We start from the raw sequence: 12121 nt of genomic DNA on the forward strand, positions 1-12121 counted from the left end.
GATCCTACAGCAAGAGACAGAGCCAACATCAGCAAAATAGGAGACAGAGACAATATGCCGTGTGGGCCAAGAGAGAAAACTGTGATGGGGAAGGCCTAGTTTGGTGTTCAAAGCACCAACTAAATGTCAAGGAGCAGCAGTGGCGTAGGAGGTTAAGAGCTCGTGGATCTAATCTGGAGGAACCGGGTTTGATTCCCCGCTCTGCCGCCTGAGCTGTGGAGGCTTCTCTGGGGAATTCAGATTAGCCTGTGCGCTCCCACACACGCCAGCTGGGTGACCTTGGGCTAGTCACAGCTTCTGGGAGCTCTCTCAGCCCCACCCCGACTTGCTACAGGGTGTTTGTTGTGAGGGGGGAAGGGCAAGGAGATTGTCAGCCCCTTTGAGTCTCCTGCAGGAGAGAAAGGGGGGATATAAATCCAAACTCCTCCTCCTCCTCCTCAGTGGCAAAGTTTTCAAGATGGCCTCGTTTGCCGGGGCGATCTCCGCAAGACACCGCCCACGTCTCTCGGCCTTCCCTGGACTGGCGCCATGTCCCGAGCTCACTCCTGGCCCCTCGACTATTTTTCCTGCCTAATTTCTGTGAGTTTCGTTAGTTTCGGGAGGCTAATCTTCCAAGGGTGGAGCGTTGAAGGCGCAGAGAATCGCAGCACGAAGCTGGGAAGCACAGAGGCATCGATCGTACGACATACTCAAAAAAGGGTGAGAAATCACAAAATGTGTAGGCAGGCATCCTTTCGAGGGGAGGTAGGCGGACATACGTCGTGGCAAACGTTTTAGACATGTTTGGGGGGATCTACGTGGGAAGGGCCAACGGAAAGCTCGGTTTTATTTTAATTTCATCCTGGAGCTGGGGAGAGACAGTCCCCTAGGATTTAGAAACCTTTAATGGCATATATTTAAATTATACAATGGAAATTAAAATTGGCTGGTAAAAAAATTAAAAAAAAACAAGCACCAGGAGAGCTGGAATATTAAGCCACTGAATTGGGATTGAGTCTGCTAAGCATTTGGGAACGTTCAGTGAGGGCAACACACAAGAATCTAGCGGTTTGTTCGATGGTGACAGTTGAGTTGCTGTCTAACAAGAACAACGTTTGGACAGCATCTGTAGTGTTGCCTAGATCAGCTAAGAGAGGATTAAGTAGTCTTTCCCGCTCTACAGCATATAAAGGGCAATATACCGTGTTTCCCCGAATATAAGACAGTGTCTTATATTAATTTTTGCTCCCAAAGATGTGCTGTGTCTTATTTTCAGGGGATGTCTTATTTTTCCTGTGTTCCGTTCGTCGGGCATGCTTCCAAACAAAAACTTTGCTATGTCTTACTTGCGGGGGATGCCTTATATTTCGCACTTCAGCAAAACCTCTACCATGTCTTATTTTTCGGGGATGTCTTATATTAGGGGAAACAGGGTAATAGAACATGATGGACGGTTTCTTCAAGACCAGGATTGCAGGTGCAAGATCTCTCGGAGGATGGAAGATGGTGCTCTCTGCTGTATCGCCTGGTAGAAGGAAGAACATTGCATCTGGCTAAGGTGACAGCGCGTCTCAGAGTGGGCTCATGTAGGAGATGTAGACAGTTAGCAGGAGTGGGAAAATGAGGCAAAATATGCAGATGGATTGGAGAGCAGGTTTTATTTGCTTGTGCCATCAGTTTCTAGTCCCCTAGAAATAAATGGGCTTCACACCAGGATGCCCACGCAAAGCCACTACCTGTGGCTAATTTAGAAGAAGAAGAAGAAGAAGAAGAGTTTGGATTTATATCCCCCCTTTCTCTCCTGCAGGAGACTCAAAGGGGCTGACAATCTCCTTGCCCTTCCCCCCTCACAACAAACACCCTGTGAGGTAGGTGGGGCTGAGAGAGCTCCGAGAAGCTGTGACTGGCCCAAGGTCACCCAGCTGGCGTGTGTGGGAGTGCACAGGCTAATCTGAATTCCCCAGATAAGCCTCCACAGCTCAGGCGGCAGAGCTGGGAATCAAACCCGGTTCCTCCAGATTAGATCCACGAGCTCTTAACCTCCTACGCCACTGCTGCTTTACCAGCTTTGTGGCTTCGCATCGTTCAGCTGATGCACCCCAACTCAAACCCCAGACACCGGGCTTACGTGCCGCCCAGAACTTTCAACATTTTGTAGCACCACTCAGCAATATTCTGTGGAAATACAAAGTTCCTTTATTTCCCACCCAAATGCATTCGGGGCCGTGGCACAAAAATCGCTGTGCACAACTTTCTCCTGGTCATTTATACACAAACTTTCGGTTATAGCAATCAACAGGGGCGGACTAACGCACGCGATTTCGGGCCAGCTGAAACGTTGCTGTGAAGCCAACTTTTCAAAGAGAAGTCAGGGTTAGCTTTGGGGGAAGCAATTAGTATCAAATGTGGCGGTTCAGATGCAGAGTGTTAAAGGCTGGGTTACTGAGTCTTGAATGGGGGGGGGGGTGTTGTGTGCCAAGAAGAAAATGGTCAAAGAAAAATGGCCAAGGCTCGCCCCAGCAAGTCATAGTTGGTGGAATGACTCATGTTCAGACAGTCACGCCAACTATAGTTTAACTTCAAACCAGGGTTTCACAAGATGCCTGAAGCCAGCTTTTACTGTGGTTGGAGGCAATGGGCCATACATCATTTTTCCTGAAAGAGATGAGATTTGAGGAAGGGTTTCAAGATGTTAACCAGGTGTCCGAGGAAAGGTTTTTCAAAACACTGCGATTAACACTAGCCAGGGGAACCAGAGAGTCACAGGCACACGAAGGCCGGGGGGGGGGGGGGGGACACACACACACGCATGATCAGGTTCCAAATAAAGCACGCAGGTCGGTGCAGAACAAAAACAGTTGACACATCTTTAATTGATCGGTAGGGTTTTATTTTGGGTAGCCAAGCTCCACCAACCCACACATCCCCTGCATATTTATAGAGCAAAACACACTTGGGTCCACTCTGCACTGTACTTTATTCTACATCCAACCTATTTTCTCCACGAAATACCCTACAAGATCAGACCGAGCCCGTCAAATTTGGCTTCTCCCTTCCAAATTCAGAGGATCTGATAGTAGGAAAGCAAGTGGAGTATACATGCTTGCCTACTATAAGATCCTCTGAAGATGCCAGCCACAGATGCAGGCGAAACGTCAGGAGAGAATGCTGCTAGAACACAGCCATACAGCCCAGAAACCACACAGCACCCCAGTGATTCCGGCCGTGAAAGCCTTCGACAATAAGAAGAAATTAGTGCAGCCATTTTCCCCACCCCGTACACATTCACACACTAATTCTAAAGCCAAACGCACAACATATACAGTGCCTGCCTTGGGTATTGCAAGCCACCAACAACTGAATGTGTCACAAAGCTTTGGGAAAAGGAAGTCAGAATAACCCCGAGTGCTTTCGTCAGGGGCAAGGTCTCAATTTTTAAAACACACTTTGGGCAATCTGTGAACCAAAATTGTTAGAGCGTGCTCAGGGGGTGGGGGAGAAGATGCCAGACATTTACCTAGGGGGCAAGTCACAGGACTCTGTTGCAAAACACCTTGTCAAACACACAGCTTACCTGTCAGCCTCACAGGCCGCCGTGATCCACAGCCCATTTCTGATTTGATCCTGCCGTGTCTCTCAGCCAGGACGCGGGATCTTTCCTCTCTCAATATCGATCACTAGTCTAATGCAACGTGAATATTCCTCACTCAACAAACACGCGTTGCATGAACCGCTCTGGAGACACAACCACCGAATGCTGCGATTAGGGTCACTTTTAAGCTGCATTGTTATATGCCGAATGTTTCACAGTTGTTCTGCACTAATTTCACTGTTTATGCACTTTATGAATGTATTGTCGAAGGCTTTCACGGCCGGAATCACTGGGGTGCTGTGTGTTTTCTGGGCTGTATGGCCGTGTTCTAGCACAGGGGTAGGGAACCTTTAACACTCAAAGAGCCATTTGGACCCATTTTCCATGGGAAAAGAAAACACTTGGAGCTGCAAATAATTTTTGACATTTAAAATAAAGATAACACTATATATATATATAGGGGGGTTTTTTTACCTTTTACTCTGCTCATTCTGAGAAGCGCATGAATGCGCCCGCCCTGCTGCCTGCAGGGCTGGCAAGGATGAAGCCGGCGGCTCTGCTCGTGGAGCCACAGTGCAAGGGCAGAAGAGCCGCATGCGGCTCTTGAGCCGCAGGTTCCCTACCCCTGTTCTAGCAGCATTCTCTCCTGACGTTTCGCCTGCATCTGTGGCTGGCCTCTTCAGAGGATCTGATGTTGGGAAAGCACGTGGAGTACATATACCTGTTGGAGTGTCCAGGGTGGGTGAAGAAACATTGTCTGTGAGTAACAAAGAAGGCAACCAGGTCAATAGTTGAGGGCATCTGAATAGAAGTATGAGTAACAAAGAAGTCTATAGCATGGGAGTAACAATGGAGATAGCAAGGTCACTGGTGGGAGCATCTGAATAGAAGTATCCTGGCCTTTGTTTCCTTTGTCTATGGTCTATGGTCATCCTGTGTTTGTGTGGAGCTGGTTAGACACTGTCTTGACTCTAGTATTTTTCACTTGCTTTCCCAACATCAGATCCTCTGAAGATGCCAGCCACAGATGCAGGCGAAACGTCAGGAGAGAATGCTGCTAGAACACGGCCGTACAGCCCGGAAACCACACAGCACCCACTTTATGAATGTTTGTTTTGCACAATATAAAAGCGGTTCATGCAACCCGTGTTTGTTGAGCGAGGGATCTTTCCTCTCTCCTCGAATTCCCCCCTTTAATTGCCGTGGTTGCACTTTCTCATTTTTTTCGCTTCCTTATCCGCTCATTAGACACCTGCTATTGTTAGGTCCCTTCCGCGCATGCCGAATAATGCACTCTCAATGCACTTTGCAGCTGTGCAGAATAGCAAAATCCGCTTGCAAAACAACTGCGAAAGTGGATTGAAAGTGCATTATTCTGCATGCGCGGAAGGAGCCCTAGTCTTTCAGTGTTGTGGGATGTAGGTTGTTTGGGCTCCAGGGGAGGCTACCTTGTTTCTGGACTGCGGGACAAAGGGGGGGGGGGTGGCTTGGGAATAGGTAGTCAGGGAGATGCTGTGCGATGCGGGGGCGTGACGTGGGGTGCGATGGAGGGCGCTCTGCTGCTTATGCGCTTGTTCTGGCAACAAAAATCTAAAAGCTCATTTCCTGATGCTGTTTCATAAGAAAGAAATCACCAGAGACTGTTGAGAAAACTCAGCAACGAAGGAATAAGAGGAGAAGTCCTCCTATGGATTAAAAACTGGTTGAGGAACAGGAAACAAAGGGTGGGTATAAATGGGCAGTTCTCACAATGGAGAGATGTAGGGAGTGGTGTCCCCCAAGGATCCGTTTTGGGACCAGTGCTCTTTAACCTATTCATAAATGACCTGGAAGTAGGGGTGGGTAGTGTGATGGCCAAGTTTGCAGATGATACCAAATTATGCAGGGTGGTGAGAACCACAAAAGATTGCGAAGAGCTCCAAGCGGACCTTGATAAATTAGGTAAGTGGGCTAAAAAATGGCAAATGCAGTTCAATGTAGCAAAAAGCAAAGTGATGCACGTGGGGCAAAAAAATCCAAACTTCACATACACGCTACAGGGGTCAGTGCTATCCATCACAGACCAGGAAAGGGATTTGGGCGTCTTAGTTGATAGTTCCATGGGAATGTCAACTCAATGCATGGCAGCTGTGAAAAAGGCAAACTCTATGCTGGGGATAGTTAGGAAAGGAATTGAGAATAAAACTGCAAAGATTGTCATGCCCTTATATAAAGCAGTGGTGCGACCGAACTTGGAGTACTGTGTTCAGTTCTGGTCGCCACATCTCCAAAAGGATATTGAAGAGATAGAAAAAGTGCAGAGAAGGGCAATGAGGATGATTGAGGGACTGGAGCACCTTCCTTATGAGGAGAGGCTGCAGTGTTTGGGACTCTTTAGTTTGGAGAGGAGACGCCTGAGGGGGGATATAATTGAAGTCTATAAAATTATGCATGGGGTAGAAAATGTCGACAGAGAGACATTTTTCTCTCTTTCTCACAATACTAGAACCAGGGGGCATTCATTGAAAATGCTGGGGGGAAGAATTAGGACTAATACAAGGAAACACTTCTTCACGCAACGTGTGATTGGTGTTTGGAATATGCTGCCACAGGAGGTGGTGATGGCCACTAACCTGGAGAGCTTTAAAAAGGGCTTGGACAGATTTATGAAGTCGATCTCTGGCTACCAATCTTGATCCTCCTTGATCTCAGATTGCAAATGCCTTAGCAGACCAGGTGCTCGGGAGCAGCAGCCGCAGAAGGCCATTGCTTTCACATCCTGCAGGTGAGCTCCCAAAGGCACCTGGTGGGCCTCTGCGAGGAGCAGAGTGCTGGACTAGATGGACTCTGGTCTGATCCAGCAGGCTCGTTCTTATGTTCTTATCTGAACACAGAGCCTCATTCATGAACGGTCCAGGGGCACGACACAAGCTCTTGCAGGGACTCGGTCCTCTCAGAACGAATTTTCCACAATGATACTCAACCCAGGAGCCACGCATCATTAACTTAAGGAACTTACTGCCACAAGATGAATCAAACAGTTCCCTTAATAACACTCTTGACTGCAATGGTAGGGAACTAGAGTGATGCTGTACTTCTTCTTTGGAACATGAAGTATTCCGCAGAAGGCCATTCTACCTATAACGCCATTCGCGATAGCCAAGCGTTTTCATAGATTCCTTCTTCAGTAGATGTAAATAATCCTCTGCGCATGGACAATTCAGTATCGTGTTAACGCTGCGCCTGTTCGTGCTGCGTCTGATCGTGTCCCGAAGTCCGTGCCGTGAGAATGGTTAAGCAACCTGCATTAAGACTGTTATTAAGGGAACTGTTTGCTTCATACACGCGTTGGGTACTTTTGTACGGTGGAAGGTTTTGAGTTTATACCGTTCTAGATTGTTAAGGCACCTTAATTACTTTTTCACCTCACTAAGTAAACGGTTTAGTCAGAGGTGGGATCCATTTTCTACCCCATGCATATTTTTATAGACTTCAATCCTATCCCCCCTCAGACGTCTCCTCTCCAAACTAAAGAGTCCCAAACGCTGCAGCCTCTCCTCAGAAGGAAGGTGCTCCAACGGGACTTGTGCGAGGGTGGAGTGGTTTTTATAACATCCTACACCATTATATTCGATCTGTGTGGAATCCCCCAAAGTCAGAAAGTCTACCCATTTGCTGCTTTCTCCCCACCATCTGCACAGCAGGAATAATCCCGACACAACCCACAGAGTTACTGTAAGAACAAAGAGCAGCACGGGGGCTTCTAAGGCATCTTCTCAGATTCGAAACACAATCAGCGGTAGGGGTCGCACCTCAAAGTATCTGCTTGATAAAGAGGGTGTCAGGTTCAAAACCCAAAAGGTCCAGTCCTCAAAACCCAGAAGAAGAAGAAGAAGAAGAAGAAGAAGAAGAAGAAGAAGAAGAAGAAGAAGAAGAAGAAGAAGAAGAAGAAGAAGAAGAAGAAGAAGAAGAAGAAGAAGAAGACGACGACGACGACTAGAGGAATGGGGGGTTTAAGAAGAGAAGAAGAGTTTGGATTTATATCCCCCCTTTCTCTCCTGCAGGAGACTCAAAGGGGCTTACAATCTCCTTGCCCTTCCCCCCTCACAACAAACACCCTGTGAGGTGGGTGGGACTGAGAGAGCTCCGAGAAGCTGTGACTAGCCCAAGGTCACCCAGCTGGCGTGTGTGGGAGTGCACAGGCTAATCTGAATTCCCCAGATAAGCCTCCACAGCTCAGGCGGCAGAGCTGGGAATCAAACCCGGTTCCTCCAGATTAGATCCATGAGCGCTTAACCTCCTACGCCACTGCTGCTCCTGTCCCCACCTCCCTCTTGAAGACCATATAAGATTATACTCATCTGCCTATTTCTATACTAACAGACATTATAATAAAGGTGGAAAACACAGGAAAGACCGCCCAAGACCTTCCGGCACTCAACGAGGCAAATCTATGGCACTCCAATCCCACGGAAAACACAGAACAATAAAATGAAAGGAAAGTAGCTTGTCACCCTGGGATCTGCTGAATTTGCTCGGTCTCATGTGTTTATTATTTGGACCAATTCCCTGCCCTCGGCTGCAGTCTCAGTAGAATAAAAAACATAAACAAATCTCATACATTAAAAAAAAACATTCTAAACTCAAAAAACTCCCATCCCAACCACCCCCAAAAGAGGGAGGAATGTACAGAACTCTCCAAAGCCCCGCATCCCAGTGGGGGGGGGGGTTTCAGCCAAATGTCCAGGTGAAGATTTTGGAGATAAGAGGACAGTAGGCGCCCGGTGGGCTTCTGGTGGCAGGATTTCCCATAGTGCAGGTGCCACCACTGAGAAGACCTTCTGGGCTGCCTCCCCTCCCTTATCTCCAAAGGGGGCAGATCAGCCAGGTGGGCTGCCCCCCCCTCCAAGTGCCCAAGAAGGAATATATGGGTGGACGCCAGTGGCGTAGAGCCGAGGGGCAAGGTTTTGAGAAGCAAGCCTTTATTGGCATAGACAACAGTACAACAATAATAAAAAAACGGATTAAAAAGCATATACAATACAGGTCGAAGGAAATCCACTGGCGTTTAGTAATTTCCAGGAGAAAGTCTGCCACTATCATACAGAGAGAAGGATCAGGGTTGTCCAACAAGTAATATAATCTAATTAAATCAGGGAGATCGGGTAAATGCAAAGGAGTAAGATTCACATACTTGGATCTGATTTCCTTGAACCTGAGACAGCGTAGTAATTGGTGGGCCAGAGATTCAACTGAGCCATCGTTACACGGGCACAATCTTTTAGCCTTTTCTTGCTTATTAAATCTGCCATGCAACAAGGCAGAAGGCATAACATTAAACCTGGCGAGCATTATGGCTCTCCTTTGAACAGGGTTTATCAAGCAATACAGGTAGTGTGCCAAGTGGCCCCGTTCAAATGGGAGAGAAAAATACAGGGGAGAGCACATTTCCTTGGCTGCGGTGATTAGGGTAGAGAACTCTCTATCCAATAGTTGACCTTTTAATTTCCTATAAGCTTCTGAATAGGACAAGGGGCAAAGTGAATCCACTGACAGTCCAATAGAGGCCATTTTTCTTCAATTATGGAAAACCAGGGGTTGGAATGGGAGAGGGGCAAGAGGTGCATGACGCACTGAGCGTGTGTCAGTGCGGGGGCGTTCCAGGGGTGCGGGGGCGGCGCAGGGCGCACGCGTGCCCCGGCACGGTTCCCCCTCGCTACAACTCTGGCGGACGCTCTCTCCAGTACCCAGGACAGAAGCCATTCAGGGTTAGGACCAGCGTTTCGAATTGGGCCCGGTGGCGCACCGGAAGCCAGTGCCGACTCCCCAAAATTGTGAGTGTACGGTTGTGGTGTGTGTGTGCTGTCCGACCTTGAAAAGGTTCCCGCCGGAGGTTTTGGGCTTAACGCCTGGGAAGGGGAATTTCGCTGCTTTGGTTATCTTTCCCTTGCTTGCTTGTCTGTGTGAAATCCTGCCTTGTTTATACTCTTTGGGCGGGAGCCTGTCTGTTACCCTGTAAAAAGCTGTTGATCGAGATCTGGGTTTCAGTTCTCGCATTGCTCGTTCCCGACTAAGAAGGCCAGCTCAATAAAGAACTCATGACGGTTGCTTTTGCCTGGACTTTACTAGTTCGTTACAGTGAGGAACGGAAGTGCCACAGATGTCTCAACTAGGTCCTCTCCCGGCAATGCCATGGGGGGCTGCTCTCCTTGGCTGTACATGTGTGCGGAAAGTGCCGTCAGGCCGCAGCTGACCTCTGACTATCCCCACTTGGTTCTCAAGGCAAGACAAGCAGAGCTGATTTGCCACACCGTCTTCCTCCGGGTAGTAACCCAGACATTGCTTGGTGGTCTCCACTTCTAAGTACCAACCAGGGGCAACCTTGCTTGGCTTCTGATGAGACTAGGCCCGTGGTGGCGAGCCTATGGCACTCCAGATGTTCGTGGACTACAATTCCCATCAGCCCCTGCCGGCATGGCCAATAGGCCACCCAGGTCAGGGGTACATATGAACCACACACGCCCTTTTTGAGGATAAAAAAACCCCACACCTAAAAACATGCTGCTTCTCCAGGGCTTGGCCACGCTGGCAGGGGCTGATGGGAATTGTAGTCCATGGAAATCTGGAGCAGCGTTGGGTGGCCACCTCTGGCTTACAGCCTCTGGTTCTGTGCCAGTTTAAAGTCACGGAGCTAAACGGGCGCAGGCAGCAGCAGTTCGCGTGAGTGGTGGGAAGCCGCGGGTTCAAATTCCCACTGCTTGCCACCATCGCTTTCAGACAACCTCTCTCCCCTCTGCTCTCAGTCTTAGCCCGCCAGTAGTGGCACAGGGGGTTAACGGCTGGCCTACTCTTCAGGGCTGTTGTAAAGACCTACCAAATAAGTGCCTGCGAAAGGCTTTGAATACGAAAAGAAAAAGGAAAGGGAATGCTAACCAAATCCAAATCCTTTATTAGGCATAAAACCGGAGTGTGTCATGAGTTCCAAACACAATAAAAAGATCATTATTGCACAACTTGCAGTACACAGAGTAAAAAAGTAGCAACGGCTTCAGAGATTTCAGCATTAGAGTTATTTAGAAGCGTAGCCATTTTTATCTTATCAGAAAGGAGCATAAATACAGTTCTCAAATCAGTTCCGATGTGGTGGTATTTTGAACAGGGAAGCAGAATATGAGAAAGCGAATCAGTCGTATCAGGACAGAAACGACAGCAACGCTCCTTTTGTGGGATATTAGAGAAGCGACCTTGAAGAGGTACCGACGGAAAAGAGTTCCACCTTGCTCTAGTCACGACCCACCTGCAATTGTAATTAACAAGTTGTCCCAGGTGTATAGCAGGGCTAGATTTCTGAGGGATAATCCCAAAGAACATTGGAGAGCAAGAGCTTTGCGCTTTGCTCGGGAGAGATCGATATTCTCGATCGAATAATCTAGAAGGAACGCTAGCCTTTGTACGCGCTTCGGAACGGGATGAAGCTTGGAACCTCTTCGGCACCCCGAAACCAGAGGAGCTGATTTTCCGGAGCATGTGATCAGTGCTGGGTCCAGATGCCCACCCCAAAGTCAACCCACCAGGCTGGGCCAGAGAGTGGGAGACCCCTGGCAAGGAAGTGACCTCAAAACCATACAGTAAGAAGGGGGCAGCTGGGCTCACCAGTTGGTCAGCTGAATCCCTACTGGGTTGCCTTGAGCAGGGCCAGGGGGGTGGAGAGACTCCTCCAAGAAAAGGGGGGGGGGCTGTCTTCAAGTCCTGACAAGGGGATGGGGGAGAACGTGGCCTCCCTGTGCCCCCCACCCCCTAGATTGCACTCTCTACCCCCCCCCCTGCTCCTTATTTGGAAGCCCAAGGGGGTTTCAGCGCCCCAGAATTGGAGGGAGGGGGCTCCGAGCGAAGAAAGGGCAAAGCGATCCCTGGGGAGCCCCCTCCCCAATATGTTCATGGATCCCCAAAGGGAGGCAGAGAAACACACACACACACCCCGCCCCACGCCCGGGCCAGAGGGATCCTGAAGCAAACTTCCCCAGAACTTCCCCAAGTTCGGGGGCGCCACCACGGAGAGGGTCAGCCCGTCTCCAGGGGCGCCTCCCCCGCGCCCCCCAGCAGGGCGGCGCTCCGGAGCCCGGATCGGGTCCAGCCCCCCCCCCCCCCCGCCGCAGCCGCTTACCGACCAGCAGGCAGAGGACGTCGAGAGCCACGAAGAGCCGGGCTCGGTCCATCCCGGCGGCGGCGGCGGCTCAGCGCCTTGCGGAGCGCGGCCGGAGGAAGCCGGAGGGCGGAGCCGGCGGGGAGGGAGGGAGGGAGGCGGGGAGGGCAGCCCACAAGGCCGGGCCCGCCCCCTCCCCGCCGCAGGCCACCCGTCTTGGCCTCTGGGCATGTGCAGAGGTCTCTCCCGCCTTCACTTTCCACGCGAACGTCCAAGTCCGGAGAAAGGGCCTCCATGCAGTTCGATATCAAGCGCTTCTGCCTTTGCAAGGGCAGTGGGTTCTTTTAGGGGTGTGCGCGCGCGGAAGAGCCTCTGAGCGCACGCAGAGTGCGGTTCTGCCGGAACGGCCCAAATCACAGGACGGACAT

At 49.9% G+C, this 12121-nt stretch overlaps 1 protein-coding gene across 1 annotated transcript in view; it reads right to left on the reverse strand.

Moving 5' to 3' along the window:
* Positions 1–11828, reverse strand: part of PLPP2 (phospholipid phosphatase 2) — a 35033-nt gene extending 23205 nt beyond the window's left edge. The window contains exon 1 of the mRNA XM_048498924.1: positions 11715–11828. Within this exon, the coding sequence (XP_048354881.1) occupies positions 11715–11766 (52 nt within the window). The 5' untranslated portion in view covers positions 11767–11828. The remainder of the gene's footprint in view (positions 1–11714) is intronic.
* Between the last annotated feature and the right edge of the window lie 293 nt (positions 11829–12121).

This window comes from Sphaerodactylus townsendi, linkage group LG05, assembly GCF_021028975.2.
Source record: "Sphaerodactylus townsendi isolate TG3544 linkage group LG05, MPM_Stown_v2.3, whole genome shotgun sequence".
In the NCBI taxonomy this organism is placed as follows: domain Eukaryota; kingdom Metazoa; phylum Chordata; class Lepidosauria; order Squamata; family Sphaerodactylidae; genus Sphaerodactylus; species Sphaerodactylus townsendi.